The sequence below is a fragment of the Cornus florida genome, unplaced genomic scaffold, assembly GCF_030987335.1.
Source record: "Cornus florida cultivar Cherokee Brave unplaced genomic scaffold, ASM3098733v1 CherokeeBrave_3.0.0_Hap2_Chr05, whole genome shotgun sequence".
NCBI classification, from domain to species: Eukaryota; Viridiplantae; Streptophyta; class Magnoliopsida; order Cornales; family Cornaceae; genus Cornus; species Cornus florida.
In genome coordinates this window covers 75,519,741-75,536,776 of record NW_026775575.1, presented here as the reverse complement: position 1 = coordinate 75,536,776, position 17,036 = coordinate 75,519,741, and the positions used below count along the sequence as shown (strand labels likewise).

General features: G+C 34.9%; 2 protein-coding genes across 2 annotated transcripts; both read left to right on the top strand.

The window, feature by feature from the left end:
- Positions 1–10,399: 10,399 nt before the first annotated feature.
- LOC132310230 (major pollen allergen Ole e 6-like) lies at positions 10,400–12,060 on the top strand. The gene is made up of 2 exons (XM_059808430.1): positions 10,400–10,680; positions 11,762–12,060. Exons 1-2 carry the CDS (start codon positions 10,473–10,475, stop codon positions 11,785–11,787), a joined length of 234 nt encoding a protein of 77 aa, XP_059664413.1. The 5' UTR covers positions 10,400–10,472; the 3' UTR covers positions 11,788–12,060.
- Positions 12,061–13,189: 1,129 nt separating this feature from the next.
- LOC132306905 (vicilin Cor a 11.0101) lies at positions 13,190–15,638 on the top strand. Its single transcript, XM_059804497.1, has 6 exons — positions 13,190–13,882; positions 13,975–14,150; positions 14,234–14,314; positions 14,412–14,678; positions 14,803–15,163; positions 15,255–15,638. Exons 1-6 carry the CDS (start codon positions 13,237–13,239, stop codon positions 15,413–15,415), a joined length of 1,692 nt encoding a protein of 563 aa, XP_059660480.1. The 5' UTR covers positions 13,190–13,236; the 3' UTR covers positions 15,416–15,638.
- The last annotated feature ends 1,398 nt before the right edge of the window (positions 15,639–17,036 follow it).

The following is a 17,036-nucleotide window of genomic DNA, read 5'->3' as shown; positions in this document are numbered from 1 at the left end:
AAATAGAATAAATTATTATTATTTTTAATATATTTCCTTGTCTAATTAGAAAGACTAAATTTTTTTTTTTTTTTTTATTTTCTTGACTAATTAGATTTTCTTTTATTAAAAAAACTCATAATAAATAGGTAATTTGAGTTTTATAGAAACTCTTCTAAACACCATATACGTATATTAATTTAAAAATAAAAACTCATACTAAATAGGTAATTTGTGTTAGAGTTTAATAAAAACTCCTTTACAAACTCTTTTTATATTAATTAATAAATATTGTTTATATTATTAAATAAATATTGAAATACCGAAACTCTTTACACTTCTAATAATAAGTATAGATATATATATCAAAAGTAGGATTTCTTTGTCTTTATATGAATTTTATAGGACCTATTTGTTTTTAAAATTTATAGGAAGTACTAATTTTACTTTTCCCTAACCTTAACAATTTTTTTCTTAGTCGAAGTAACCTAGTGTATTTTAATTCTATTTTTTACCTTGGCAAGAAACACTTTATATACCACTACAAGAAATTTTTGCTAGAAAATTTTTTATAGCAAGAGATCATTTTTTGTAGCAAAAGATTTCTAGGGACAATTTTTTTTTTGTCACCAACTTGTAGTGAAAGGTGGCGTAGCAAAAATTGAAATGTTACAAAATTTAAGTTTTGTAGAATAACTAATTCTCTACTACAAATTGATTTTGTAGTAAATGATAAGTTATTTACTACAAAAATATTTGACTTATACTACAATCCATTTTCGTAGTAAATCATTTGTTTTCACAAAAAAAAAATAGTAATAATAAATAAATAAATCTAAATTTAAATCAAACCAATTTCTTAAAAAAATATATAGAATAATTGAAAGGCTCGTAAGATAGAATTCTTGTTTTTTTACAGTTCTAATTTCCAGAACAATTTATTAAGAATTCAAATTTTCGGAATAAAACTGAAGTACGTACAAAATTTATATTTGACCACACAAAGTTTATAAGAATTCTAATTTTTAAAACGAAACTAAAGCAGGTACATAGTAATACTAAGAAAGGTCAACAACAAAACTCAAACTGAACAAGCTAGCCCCGAAAGGTGCAAACATAGCCTGGATCATCTTTACTATTAAAGAGCCAACCCTCTTATCGATCGTCTGCTCAACCTGTTAGAATATATATATTCTATAATATATTATTACCATGTATTGTTAAAATAAATTCTATAATATATCATTACCATATATCACATTACCTTGTATGGTACGTAGTTATCTTAATTTACTCTCATTATCATATATAACATTACCTTATATGGTAAGGACTTGCTCTTCACACATGACATCTCCTAGATAAACCCCTATGTACTATTATATTATACATTTCATACATGAATACAATATACAGTTTTCTCTCTGTTTCTCTTTTATATTTAACATGGTATCAGAGCTTTTCGATCACTGGTAATCAGTTTATCGTTATCACTATCGGGGATGGCACCATCAGCCCCATCCCCGATGGCACGCGCTCCAACGTGTTATTCAGAGATACTTAACATGTCGGATCATGTAATACCCCTATATTTTAAAGGATTTATTTAGTTAAATTTATTACTTTTAATTGGATTTAAATTAATTCATTTGATTTTTAATTGGGTGTTTTATTTAATTGTCTTGTTTTATTTAAATTATATTTCATGATTATACTTGATGAATTGATATGATGTTTTGCTTTACGGAATGCCATGATTGAGTTGCTTATTTGACTATGTATGTGTTTATTATGCCTGTGTGGTTTTATTGTGAATTATTTGTAATTAATAGATTTAATTGAATTATTTTTTATTTAAGTTAATTGGATTGGGGTTAAGGAAAATTGGACCAACCTGAATGAAACCTTTTTGGTTTAATTAATAAACGTCAATGGTTATGAAGATATTTAAATGATTATTTTTGCATAATTATATATATATATATATATATAGATATATGATTTAAGTAATTTTTGATCATTATGGAAGGACATGATATATATGTATATGTGATTTAAGTAATTTTTGATCATTATGGAAGGACATGATATATATATATATATGTATATATGATTTAAGTAATTTTTGATCATTTTGGAAGGACATGATATCTATGTATATATGATTTAAGTAATTTTTTATCATTATTGAAGTAAATATAATATATATATATATATATATTACTAAGTATATTATGTATATATTTATATTGCCTAGCCAGACTAGGAATAGGATTAGGGCTTACATGTGTCTATATATATACTTAATGTAGTATTGTTAAAAAGATTTTTCATGTTAGAAAAATAAAAGAGAGAAGAAGAAGAAGAAGAAGGGAAGGGTGACCAAGAGGAGGCTGACTAAGTGCCTTGTTTGTTGTTGTTTTGTTTTTGGGCAGCCTTTTTTGGGTAACCTTTGTATTGCTTTCTTTGTGTTAGAATAAATTGATTTACCCAAATAAAAAATAAGAAAATAAAAATAAAAAATAAAAATAAGATGCCAGATCAGAGAAAGGGGACAATGCCGGCAACAAGGATGCTGCCAGAGTTGGAAGAGACAACCAAGGCTTCAGACCGCGATTTTGTTTCGAAACCTTCAGGCGAGTTATTTTTTAGTTCTCCTCTTAGGACTCATAAATCTTTCACATTGGGTATCAAAACTTTAAGTTATAATTTGTTGATTAAATCATTGTTAAATCATAATTTTAAAAATATGAGAATTATTATATTTTTCAAAAATTTTGGGTTTAAATTGTTATAGATATATGTTGTATATCTTTTTAGATCAACCTTTAAGCTTTAGTTATAGCATAGGAAGGTTAATTAAGGCTTTTAGAATTTTTATTAATTTTTCTGGATATTTTTTAGAATTTTCTAGGCATTTTTTTTATTTTTTGGAAATTTTTCGATAGCTGGTACCGGTACGAAGAAGGTAGGTTAATGATTCGGTGCGGTGCGGTGTCTAGGAGCTATGGTGTGCGTGGATAAGGTGTCAAGCCCCGAAAATTCTTTGATACCATTTTGTCACGACCCGAAAATTCTAATAAAATACTCCATTTATACAAAATTAGATACATCAAAATACACCCAGGATACTCTCATTAAAAAAAAATGCCCTTTTTATACAAAGTAAATTTCCTTAAGTATACACAAAAAATCTCCAAATAATTAAATTAAATCCTGCAATGTCGACTCTTCCTCTGAAGCCCGAATCTAGCAATCCCCGTTCATCTTCGGTACCTAAAATTGGAAGGTGGTGAGACAAAAAGTCCCAGTAGGAAAAACCATAACAAGAATTTCATGGAGGTTTAACAAAACAGCTTCACAAAATATACATATTCATGTGAGTATATAAACAAAATACATATACATTTAAATAAAACATTTAATAAAAACCATTGAAGCAAAACCATCCAAGACATTCAATGTATAGAGAACCCTATACTGAAAAAAAAAAAAAAAATTTCCTCATTGGATCATCAACTCCTCAAGTCCTGGCCTCCTCTGCAACTCTCGACTCTCTCTGTATATGCTCTCGGCTCACCTTTACCTTTATTTCTCTTTTCCTTTTGTATCACCAAAAGCCATAAACCTTATACAAATATATAGGCAAAGCAACCCACCAACTACATACACACATACTGCTTACCACACCCTCAAAAAGATGTCAGACAAAATCATTTCATCTGAACCAAAAAAAATTACCGGATCCCGCCACCTTTTCTTCCTTATCACGTCTTCACTGACAAAACCCACGTGAAAAAAATAAAAAATAAAAATAAGCCCAAAACCAAAACAATCTTTTTGGCAAAGCAATCCAAGTGGGACCCGCGCCATCATTTCATTTCAATCATTTCCTTCTTCCCTTTTCTTTTTAATTTCGCCAGCTACCCAATCCTTCACTCAAAACAAATCATATATATATATATATATATATAATAAGTAACAAAATCAATGAACCCATTAAATCACCTTTTTAGTGGATCCCACGAAAACATCATAATTCTCATTTTCCTCTCACACTTCGGCCGGCACATCACCTCCACCTTCAGACACAAAATAAATATATGCGTGTGTATGTGTGTGTGTGTGTGTATATATATATATGTAAAGGAAACCAACTAAATCAAACCCTTTACTATCTCAAGTGGGTCCCGCGATTTACATTAACCTCACGGCTGGTGCACCTTGCCACTTCCTTCAGACATACATACTATATATATATATATAAACCAAATATAAAAATAAAAACTACACCTCCACAAACTCAAAAATTATAAATTAAAATCTAAAAAAAACTGGGTTATCACAATTTCCAGCACTTAAAAAGAATTTCGTTCCCGAAATTCAGATCAAATAGTCTTCATATACCCGAAAACACCAATAACTACAAAACAAAATCCAAATCCATACCCCAGGCGATGTGAGACACCGTGATATGTAGGACGTTGTGGTAGCTGTCAGTGCTAATCACCCACCCACACACTCCGTAACCGTTGTGGTAGCTAATCGATTCGTCACCCGCTCACTAAAAAAAACAATCACAAACTTGGGCTACCTGCCAATCACACTAACCAACCATCCCAGTAGCTGCAAGTGGACGCCATCCGCCCACACACATCCGGCTACGAGTGGTAACTAACCAGTACTACACACTCGCCCACTCACACCCGTCTACATCATCACTACACTCACACTTCCGACTAGGCATAAGCTCTGATACCATTTTGTCACGCCCCGAAAATTCTAAGAAAATGCTCTAACACCATTTTGTCACGACCCAAAAATTCTAATAAAATCCTCAATTTATACAAAATCAGATACATCAAAATACACCCAGGATACTCTCATTAAACAATTTTTTTTTGCCAAGCTATCCAAGTGGGACTTGCGCCATCATTTCATTTCAATCCTTTCCTTCTTCCCTTTTCCTTTCAATTTCGTCAGCTACCCAATCCTTCACTCTAGACAATCATATATATATATATATATAATAAGTAACAAAATCAATGAACTCATTAAATCACCTTTTTAGTGAATCCCACGAAAACATCATAATTCTCATTTTCCTCTCACACTTCGGCTGGCACATCACCTCCACCTTCAGACACAAAATAAATAAATATATATATATATATATATATATATATATGTATGTATGTAAAGGAAACCAACTAAATCAAACCCTTTACTATCTCAAGTGGGTCCTGCGGTTCACATTACCCTCATGGCTGGTGCACTTTGCTGTTTTCTTTAGATATACATACTATATATATATATATATATAAACTAAATATAAAAATAATAACTACACCTCCACAAACTCAAAAATTAAAATTATAAATTAAAATCTAAAAACAACCAGGTTATCACATCAGGACTGTTGATACAGAATGATGATCAGGGCGTTGGATCAGGAGCGGACATGCACATGCTATTGCTCTGAGCTTAGCGCTCCAATTGGATATGAACGTGCTCACGGTAGCGCATGGAGCGCAGCCAATGAACATGCACTAACACACACGGAGGATTAATCAGGCATGTGCAAGTGCGTGGGACGCGCGTGCGGCGCGTGCTAAACCCTTGTTGGCCTGTTTCGACACTTGAACTTGAAACGGTTATAAATTAATCATCTTAAATTCAAATGCCGTCGTTCTTGAGCTCAAACTCAAGGATTTTTCGTCATCTATCCAATGATACCAATTCAATTTTCAGATTCCTATCCTACTAAGAGATATTTACGTTTTAGTGATACAGTGTCAGAAAATTATTTAAACCGAGATGGAGTATTTATGAGAAACCATTTCTGTAGTGCCTAGAACCTTGTGATATGTGGTTATGATAATTGATGGGAATGATTAATATTAATTATTAAGTTTTAAATTAATCTATTATATTATTAAATTATGTAATTTAATATATAAGCCTAATTGCTAAATGGAATGATGTTTGTTGGTATTTATGACTTATAAACTAGGTCTATGATTGTATTTGCATAATGTATGATGGCTATATATGGTAATGATGAATTGATATATATTTTTTTTTCCCGAATGGTTAATCAAATATATTAATAATAAAAGAGTTACATAGGGCCCAAGAGAGGCCCAAAGAGATTACAAGTACAGATGGCCAAACCCATATCAGAGTCCATGGAAGGCCGAACCCAAATCTTTTGAAAAGATGTTACCTAGAAGGCCAATCCCATATCAGGGTCCAACAGTGAGGAAATGGAGCCTCAAACAAGGATTTGGAGGATTGCCGTTACTAACGGCTTTGACCGTTAGAAATAGATGTCCCGACAATTCCGGTAACAAGGCTGTTTCCAGCCCCCTTGAGGCTTCGCCTCTGCTTACTAGCCTGCACGAGGGGGTGGCGGACAAATCGCGGCTGGAGAATAGGACCATTCCAAAGCAAGGGCTAATCGACACATATCTGGGACTAGAATGATTCCAGTGATAAGCAGCCCAGAAGGCAAATTGTAGCCAATTTTCACTTCTTGTGTAAAATCGACACTTGTGTTGAATGAACTTCCAAATGGGGGAGACAAATTCACAATCAAAGAAAAGGTGAGAGTGTGTTTCTGGTAGGGTTGAGCTTAGGTGGCATACATTAGCAGAATTATGGTAAGACATACATTTGGAGTCCAGTGTGGAGAGCTTGGATTGAACTGCAATCCACAGTATCATTTTGTGTTTGGGAATGGCAATGGACTTCCAAACAAGGTTTGACCAAGGTACTGGGGTATGGGCTTGGGAAATGGCTGCTATAGTGCGCTTAAGGCTATAATATGTTAGTAAAGTTTTATGCATGCATACACAAATTAAGCATGTGCTATCTAATTTCTCTATCCTCGAAGAAGAGGGAAGGAGTTAGCAAAAAGTGTCCATAAATACTCATCTCACACCACTGGAAAAATAAATAAATAAAAACAATGGTATCAAAGTTTTCATTGATGCACAACAAAAACAGTGAACAGAGAGAAGTCGCCTGACTCATTTTTGCACCAAACAACCCAAACAAATGTCACAATCAGCAATCAAACACCTTAAAACCCAGCCCCCCATCAGAGGCCAAATGAAAAGAAAGAACTACAATGGCAATACATGAACACAACAACTCTCCTACAATAATTTCAGTGCTATAGCAAGCCTCATGACACCATCAAAAGCTCATAATCTAGTGCTAGTTGAAACCCACGACGCAATGAAGAGAAGCAAAACTACAAAATGATGGGGGAATTTGAATCTGTTTCCGTCTGATGTTGCTCCATCGGTTGAAGGTGTTGTTTTAGACCCTGCTCCTGCATTCACTTATGCATTAGTATCATTCTCTCTCTCTCTCTCTCTCTCTCTCTCTCTCTCTCTAGTCATATACATACACACAGGACGGAGCCAGAAATTAAATTCAGGGGCATAATATAAAAAGAAAAAAATAATAATAATCAAGACAATAAATAAAGATTCTATAAATCAAGGAAAAATTACTCAAAATAATATCTCAAATTGTCAATCAATGAGTAATTTAAGAAAGATAAATAGTTAACAAAAAATTTTAAAAGAAAAGAAAATGAGAGAATTTTGAAAGGGAAAAAAATTGGAGTTTGATTCAAAGAAAAATTTGGCTTTTTTTTAAAGGAAATTAAATGAATTTAAAGGGCAAAAAAAAAAAAAGAAAAAAAAAAAAAAAAAAAAGAAGAAGAAATACAAAATTTAAGAGATAATTTTAGAAAATAAAAATTGTAGGGGGCATTATATGAAAATTTTCATATATACATATAAATATATATAAATTTAGTATATGTATTATAGTAAGCGGAGCTAGGGCCGAGGCACGTGCCCCCGGACATACACCATCTTCGTCCCTGCATACACATCAACTTAATTATGATACATTATGTGACCATTGGGATTGCCAAGCTAGAACAATCTACACCACCAAATTTCTGATTTTGACTTTATTTTTCTTTCCTTCTCAAATTTTGTCGAAGAAAATTGAGAATTTTGCATAGGGAACTAATAAGCATATCAAAGAGTCGATTTGAAGTTCATATGAAATGTCAAGAATTTCAGTTTGTTACATTATTTTCATCTCAGTTTATGAAACAAACAAATATTAACATCCCTGTATATATAGAAATTTGCATACCTGATGGAACATTTGACTCTGATGGAGTGGTTTGAGGCGTTTCATTAGCAGAATCGGCTGGAGAGCCCATTGGAGAAGCCACTGGGGCAGCTGCTGCAGCTGTGGGTCCACTTGCAGCTGTATTTAACATTTCAAATTCATGTCAATTGGGATAATTGAATATCTTCTTTTATGTAATTGGACAATGTTGTTCAGACTTAATAGTCTAATCCAAAGTTCAAATAGCAAAACCACGAGAATTTCCAGCAGTTAGAATTTCCGGCTATTAGAGTATTAGGTCTGAATATATAGCATTGTCCATCGTAACATTATAAGCGAAATATACATTTTAGTATTGAACTTAAGCTTACCATTGCATTGGCTAAGTGGTGGAGTCTGCACGCTACAAGCACCAGGGAGTGACAAAGCAAGAGTTTGATTTATACTAATTCCCAGTGAACCACCACCACCATTGAGCACTGAGCAAAGGCACTGTGGCTGCGACTTGACAACGCCAGCAAGCTGCGAGCAGCATGAAGATGATGGCGTCGATGAATTTCCTGTGACGTAGTTCAGGCAGGAGGACATGCCCATGAGCGCACTAGTGCAGCCGGATTGAGCAGCAGCCTCATTCCATAGCATGACAACAAGGACTAGTACTAGACCACTCTCCATCCCTTTAGAAGCCATTAAATTTTGTATGAGATTTCAAGCCACCCAAAATTGTCACAAAGTCTAGTGAGTTTGGGACTTCGTGGGAGAGGGAAAATATGTTGTTTTGGGTTGGAAATTTGATGTTTGGATGAGGAGGGAAGAGAAGGATGTGGGTTTAAATATGAAGGTTAGTACAGAAGAGACACAAACAGATTGGTGTATTTGGGTGGCCAACTTTCAAACGAATCAGTTCTTGAGTAAGTGCGCGCAGAGAAGGGTTGTTTAATGATTTAATGTGTGTGTGACACATTGCTTGATATATATAGATTATTAAAGGTTTGGTAATCTAAATAAAACCCATTAAAATATAAGTTAAATGGGACCAGTGATAGAATCAGTTGTAAAGTACTTGTCATTAATTGCATTGGTTTATAAAGGACAAATCACAGATTTTTTACTAACATGCCAAGCATTCCTAACTTCGAACTCCCATCTTTTAGGTCAAATCAATAATAAGATTACGTATATTTAAAAGTTAGTTAAGGTAGTTGAGCTCCCAAAAATACTAACTTCAAATCCACCAGTTTTTCCTCCAAAAAAATCTCAAATGACAAGTCATTAGCCATCATCATTCATCTCCCTACCCGGGGTGTTGGAATTAAAAATAAAAATAAAATACAAATCAACTTAATATTTGATATTATTTTATACTGACTATTTTTAAACTTGGTGCTTCATATTAGATAGTATATATGTTTTAAGTGAAAAATATGAGTTCTACTTGAAACATATCTGAAGGTAGATAAGCTTTTTATTAGTGTTTTAGGTCTAACTCATTAGCCTAAATATAATTTTTCATCTATAAATCATCCTCGACAAATCCAACTCAGTCTTGAACTCATTAGCCAATAAACTTAAATTTCCTCAAACCCCCTTAAGAACAAGAAAATAAAATTATTTAACAAAATATAACATATGTCTAACAAATAACCCAAATCATTTAATTATTATGATTTTTTGTTATAGGTAAGGCACAGTCACCCACATGGTCCTATTATAGATTCCTTCCATTTTACTTTGATTCTCTTAAGCTTCTTCTTAATGTACTTCATTTCTCTTAAATTGTATCCCTAATTCTGAAATTAGGACATGGAGAGCCAATTTATAGTAACATTGAGGTCTCCTGGGAGAACATAAAATGTAAATTGTAAGACCGTTTAGACATCTTTAAGTGTCGAATGCCCAAAAGATCCACGTTATAAAAATAAATAAATAAATAAATAATTGTGTCAAGTATATAAGAATGTGGAGATGTGAAAAACATCTGGGAAAAAATAAATTCTCATTTCAAATCTTTGAAATCTAATGGACGAAAAAAAAAAACAAAAAGGACCATATCTCACTTGGTTTTGTGGTTTCGGAATGTGGACTAATCTTGTTCATACACTAGCCCATATTTCAAGCTAAACCATTTCATTAAAAAAATCTTTACAAATTAGACCATTAGTTGTCCCATTCTTTTAGGTTCATCACCCACAACATGGCTATCATACCCTATAAATTCCCTTGTCCATGTTCTCCTCCTCCTCCATCAAATTAATTGTGTCCCAAAGAAACCCTAAAAGAGAAAGAGAAAAGAAAAAAAAAAGTTGAGACGAATATACAGAAAACCAAAAATGGCGAAGAAGCTTGTTACAATGTTGGTGATGTGCATTGTTGTTGTTGCAGCATTTCACGTACCGGAGGCCGAAGGGTGGGGCGAGATGCTTAAGGATTTTAAGGAATGTTACGGCCCTTGCAAGCAGGAATGCCTTGACGGTGGCAACGGCTTCACCTTCTGTGAAATGAAGTGCGACACCGAGTGTGGAGCAAAAGAATTTACTGGTAAGTTAATTTTAGTGTGTGCATATAATATATATATATATATATATATATATATATATATACTTGAAAATGCTTTACGAAACCAAAAACTAAGCTCATAAATAAATTCAGATTGTGTTCGGCTGCAAAGAATTGGAACCTAGGAATTAAAAAAAAAATTTAATTCTATCAGCAAACATAACCTGAAAGAAAAGTTATTAATAAATATTAATGTCACGGATAATTCTTTGGTGTTATTTAGTTGGCTATCTTAGTCTTTCAATTTCAGCATCATCACTCTAGTGTATGATTATGATTCTATGAGTAACCAAATTTGTAGTTCATTGCTATCATTCACACAATTGATGAATTTGTGCCTTGGAGGATATGATTTCTATTAGCACTTTGTGCAAAAATGTTAAAGTGTTAAATATTAGATTTATTTCATGTCTTTTATTGGCAACACTTTATTTTGTACCATTTTTTTATAGATAATGATTTGGAATTTAAAAGTGGGACAACTTTGATTAATTTATATAAGTGTAAGATGACGTTATTATGATGTTATTAATACTTCTGACGGTATTATTATAACATCAACTTCTAACTATATAAATTCAGTCGAATTTGTCCTGACCTTAAAGACTTTTTATCATTATTCTTCCTTTTGGTGACATTACCCTTCATTGTGTCCACTAACCTTTGGAAGTAGGGTTACCTTGAGAAACTTGTGCCAACTTCAACTGGGCCTTAGATGTTTAAATTTAGTGGCCCAGTTGAATCAACTGGGCCTTCTGTTTTTTTTTTTTTTTCGGCCTACCCTGTATTTTGTTACATTAAATCCCATTTAACACAATTTTACTTATAAAGAAAATAAATATCCATCAAATTTGGACCTTTTTGTTTATTTATCATATTAGATTTGCATATGATTAAATTGTATTTAATCAAATCCCAAATAGTTATGATTTAGTTAATGTATTAGGGAATTGACATAAATCACATGTTCAGAAATTATTAAATAGCTCTTTTTTTTCACCTTTAATCTAATAAATATGTATATATATATAATCCTTATTTTTTTTTTTTTTATGTGGTGTAGATAAAATAAATCAAATGAGGAATTAGACAGAAGATCTAGGAGGACGCAGTTGCTCCCATCACTTGGTGAGAGGGAGAGTACAAGACTAGGCTACAATAAAGTTATTGTGAAGAATATCATATAATTCTTCCAGTGCCAAGTTGTTTTTATTTTTTATTTTTTATTGTTTTCAAGAGCCATGATTAATGATAGAGCTCAAGCGGCTTAATTGAGTGAGCCCTCAAATACAATGTTGTATGAATTGTATCATTTTATTAGATCAATGAAAGCTGCAAAAGCAGTACATATTTGAAATACAATTTTTTTTTTTTTTTAAGTTAAAAGTAATTCACTATTTATTTACTAAGAGTCGAATTTTTTATCCTCCTTTAATAAGTAGGTGTCTTGATTTGAAATACACTTTAATTAGAGGACGGTCTCTCTTTATTAATTATGTTCTAATGTAGTTCAATGGATATATATTTACACCAAATAGTTAGGCAAAATTGTTAGGTTTACTATTTTTGAGTGGTCAATACATATCAAATATAAGAAAGTGGAATCCTCTATTTCATTTTTTTTTTTCTAATTATATGAACAAATATGTATGTGTGTATATATATACATAATATATATCATTTTAGCTAAAAATTCACATAATTAATTTGCTCATACAATGATACAACATAACTGCTTTAATATATAGAAAGTTCAATGAAATGATACATATTCTTGCGCCTAACATTTGAGAGAGAACAAAATTTAATGACATGATTATTCCTTAAATAAATACGTCATTATTTTTTGCTGCGCGCATTATGTGACAAGATGATACTCTAGCGGAAAGAAATTTTTTCCTAAAATTGGTGGACATTTTTCGATGCTTATCTAATAATATGTGATATATCTATACAATGTAAACACACACACACAAATATATATCTATGAGCAAAAACGAAAAAAAAAAATTAAAATTATTTTTTTTTCCCTGAAAACGAAATAATTATCCCTATCCAGCTAAGAATTGCATGTAAGTACAACTAATACTTGCATGCCTTCGTCACATAGCTCTCTTTATTCTTCACCAAATACCAAGTACCAACATATTTTATCATCCCATATGAAAATCCGTACTGTCACGTGACACTGGCGTCAATAATCGACGACGCGTCGTAGTGCATGTCAATCTCGACACCGAGGCCTCAAGAACCCTCATCCTCTCCAACCCCTACTTCGCAACACTACAAAAAAAAGAAAAAAACACACACACAGTCACGCACTTGACATTTTTGTCCTTATTCATACGCGGCGATCGCCCACGCCATTGAACCGACACGTAAGGTGGACACTCACCTTCAATCCTCATGCATGCCTTCACGTGTCCCCTTCTCATCCCTATCTTCCCATCTTATACATGGCTTACGATCTATATAAACACTACCTATATCTCTCACCTTCTTCATATCCACAACTCTCACTCACTCTAGTCACTTGTTATGAAAATGGCGTTCAAAGTGAAGCTCCCTTTTTTCTTTCTTTTCTCTCTCGTCCTTCTCTTTGCAACTCTTTCTTTTGCCAAAGATGACCCACAGCTGATGCAGTGCAAGCAGCAGTGCAAGGACCTGAAGCAATCTGATGAGAGACAGAAATGCGAGCAGACATGTCGGAGGCAGTGGAGGGAGAGGGAAGAAGGCGGTGGTGGCCGTGGCCGTGGCGATGATGAGTGGAATCCGGAGAGACCGGAGGAGAGGCTGAGGGAATGCGAGAGGAAGTGTGACCGGAGACTGGAGGGGCGGGAGAAATCGCAGTGCCACCAACAATGCGAAGAACAGTACAAGCGTGAGAAAGAAGGAAGAGGGAGGGGAGAGGGTAATTATGAAGGTAGTGAGAGAGAGGAAGAAGAGAGAGAACAAGGAGAGCGAAGAGGACAGAGAGGACACCCTTATCTGTTCGAGGACCAGCATTTCATCACAGGAGCCAGGACCCAACATGGCCGAATTCGACTCCTTCCGAAATTCACAGACAGATCCGAACTCCTTCGCGGCATCGTGAATTATCGACTGGCCATTCTTGAAGCTGATCCTCAGACCTTCATAGTCCCGAACCACTGGGATGCCGAAGCCGTTTTCTTTGTTGCAAGGGGTATGTGTTTATATATATATATATATATTCTCTTTTGGCTGATAGTTTATGATTTGTGGGTAGTTTTTATGTGGATAATTGATTTATTGCAGGAAGAGGAACTATTAGTTTGGTGAGGCAGGACAAGAGGGACAGCTTTAATCTTCGATGTGGTGATGTCTTGAGGATTCCGGCGGGGACTACTATTTACATGATCAACAGAGACAACAACCAGAAACTTGTCTTAATCAAGCTCCTCAAGCCTGTATCTGTTCCCGGAGAATTTGAGGTATTAATATATAAATTGTGTGTGTATATATACAAGAATCTTATATGGCGCTCATGTTAAATTATTTTTTGTGATATATGTAGGTATTTGTCGGGGCAGGAGGCGAAAACCCGGAGTCCTTTTACAGGGCATTCAGCAATGAGATACTAGAGACCGCTTTGAATGTAAGTCAAATATGTAGTCTATATAGATGTCTTTATTAGTTTCAATATATATATAGCTAGAATTACTAAATCTGTGTGCGTGTGTGTGAAATATTAGACGAGGAGAGAGAGGTTGCAGAGGCTGTTTGGACAGCAGAAACAGGGAGTGATTGTGAAAGCGAATGAGGAGCAAATCAGGGCGTTGAGCCGCCACGAGGAAGGTGGAATCTGGCCGTTTGGAGGTGAATCAAGAGGCCCAATCAACCTCTTCAACAAGCGTCCAACACAATCCAATCAATATGGACAACTCTATGAAGTTGATGCTAGAGATTGTAGGCATCTTGAAGAACTGGACGTTGCCGTTTCTTTTGCTAACATCACCCAAGTACTCTCTCTCAATTTCTTAAATCCAACTCTTGATCGGTTTTTGTTTCCGACTAATCTTAATTCTATGTATAAAGAGGGAGGGAGTACTAATCTGAGGATTAATTTGGTTGTGTTGTGTGCAGGGGGCCATGACAGCTCCAGTGTACTCCTCAAGGTCAACAAAGATAACTACGGTGGTGGAAGGTGAGGGATACATTGAGATGGCGTGTCCACACCTGTCCTCCTCCTCGGAGAGTCAACGCCGCCGTGAGGGAAGAGAAGGCTCACCACGGGAAAGAGAAGAAAGAGAAGGCTCACCGCGGCAACAAGGCGAGAGGGGCTCCCCAACTACTTACCAGAGGGTCCACGCCCCTCTAAGGCGTGGCTCCGTCTTCATAGTCCCTCCCGGCCACCCGGTGGTTGCTGTTGCTTCCAAAAACCAGAATCTACAGCTCGTTTGCTTTGAGATCAATGCACGTAACAACGAGAAATTCCCTCTTGCAGGTATAATTAAAACTCATATACTCTTGAATAATTAAATTTGAAACACGTGTTGAATAAGTTTTTTTTTTGTACAAATGTGTCTCTATAACAGGAAGGAGGAACATAATAAATCAGATGGAGAGAGAGGCAAAGGAGTTGGCATTCAATGTACCGGCAAGAGAGGTGGAAGCCATCTTCAGGAACCAAAACGAAGAGTTCTTCTTCAGGGGACCTCACCAGCAGCAGGAGCAGGAGGGTCGGGCTGATGCGTGAGAGCGTGCGTGCTGCCGCTGGAGTGGACCCAGCTGGTGTGGTTGCGCCTCTGTGAGCTAAGGGTATAAATAGCAGCCGCTACTACAACTGGGGTTTTGTGGTGGTTTTGACATAATATGTATACATATATGTATATGAGTGGGTTAAGTGTGTACGTACTGTGTGTATGTATGAGTAAGCTGAAGGCGTTAACATAAATAAAATGTTTCCCAGTTTCGATGTCCTTGCCGGTTCTCTGTTTCTCTTTCAAAATTTTCTTTGTGCTCCAAACTATCATCTGGTTTCTGATGATAGATGTCAACTGCACAATATCATACACAAACACTTGAAGCATCAAACCAGTCAACAGTTATTGAACATGCACAAGTCCATGACATAAATTCGCAACTGGAAGCACATGCAATGATTGGGCCCTGATGTTCATCCTCAATTAAAGATGTGTTCCAATGTAATTACAACACCTGTTTAAAGTGTGAAACAATTCTATCTGACATTTCATCGAACAATGGAATTGCTATTTCACATTTGGATTTTAAAGAGGTGGATATAGCTAAAAATGGTGTAATAATAATGATTCAAAATCTGAACCGGTGAAGGTTGCATTCGGAGTCGGTGATCGAGAGCTGCAGGTAGGATGGATGAGTGCAGCAACGGGGATGCAAAACCTGTGAAAAAGAGTGATTTTTGTTAGGGTGATAGAGAAGGAACGGTTTAATGGAATTTTGAAGCAGTAGGAGGAAATGCACAATTTCGTCATCTCCTTCAATGCTAACACAATAGTTATGTTGAAGGTATTGAATTTGTGAAGGGTGAGGTTGTGGGGGCCAAAGCCGCAAAGCTTCACTAGATTCGGAATCAGGCAGACTGTGACGGCCCAATTTTGGGAGGAAATATGGGCTTAAGTTTGGCCTAATAAGGCAGACTCTGAAAGCCCAATGATGTGAGGTAATGGGCTTTAGTTTCTTGGATGCAATTGTAAATGGTAGGACCAACATGATATATGGGCTAAACTCATTGAGGGAGGTGGGGCTAATGGACTTTGGTTACATCATGGCCTATAGGCCGTATCTTTTTGAAGAATAGGGCATTGAACCCATTTGGGCTGGAGCTTGTCGTTACAATTTAGTGATAGAGCACAGAGATTGTAAACAATCAGATGGAAAAAAGAATGATGGATGTATGGTGATACGCTCTCAGAATCAGGGTACGGATGAGGATGCGTAGTGAGGAATGCGACGATGCCTCTGTCCTCATTTACAGCCCTACTTATAAATTACTGTATTATGATATGCATATGTATAATTTATCTACGTTAGTTCGTAAACAAACGAGTGGAGTGAGTTCGTGTTGAGTGAGTTCGTGTTGATAAACCGTCAATCCCAATATTTTGAGTTTGGCCCGGTTTAAACCATTAGGCAATGATTAGGCCGACAGACTCTCAAACCTCAAACACCACCATTTGTCTCAAAATAAATATTTTTTATCAAAAATTTAATTTTTTTAAAAAAATGAGTTTTACTATTTTTTATTTTATTAATAATGAATGAATTATCAAATGTATACATTATTTTTTTTTAGGGTAAAGTACACAAACACCCCCTGAGGTTTGGCATAAGGACAA

Coding starts and splice junctions, on each gene's coding strand:
- LOC132310230 (XM_059808430.1), top strand. CDS start 10,473: ATGGCGAAGAAGCTTGTTACAATGTTGGTGATGTGCATTGTTGTTGTT. Junction 10,681..11,761: donor TGGAGCAAAAGAATTTACTG/GTAAGTTAATTT, acceptor TATGTGGTGTAG/ATAAAATAAATCAAATGAGG.
- LOC132306905 (XM_059804497.1), top strand. CDS start 13,237: ATGAAAATGGCGTTCAAAGTGAAGCTCCCTTTTTTCTTTCTTTTCTCT. Junction 13,883..13,974: donor CGTTTTCTTTGTTGCAAGGG/GTATGTGTTTAT, acceptor GATTTATTGCAG/GAAGAGGAACTATTAGTTTG. Junction 14,679..14,802: donor CTTTTGCTAACATCACCCAA/GTACTCTCTCTC, acceptor TGTTGTGTGCAG/GGGGCCATGACAGCTCCAGT.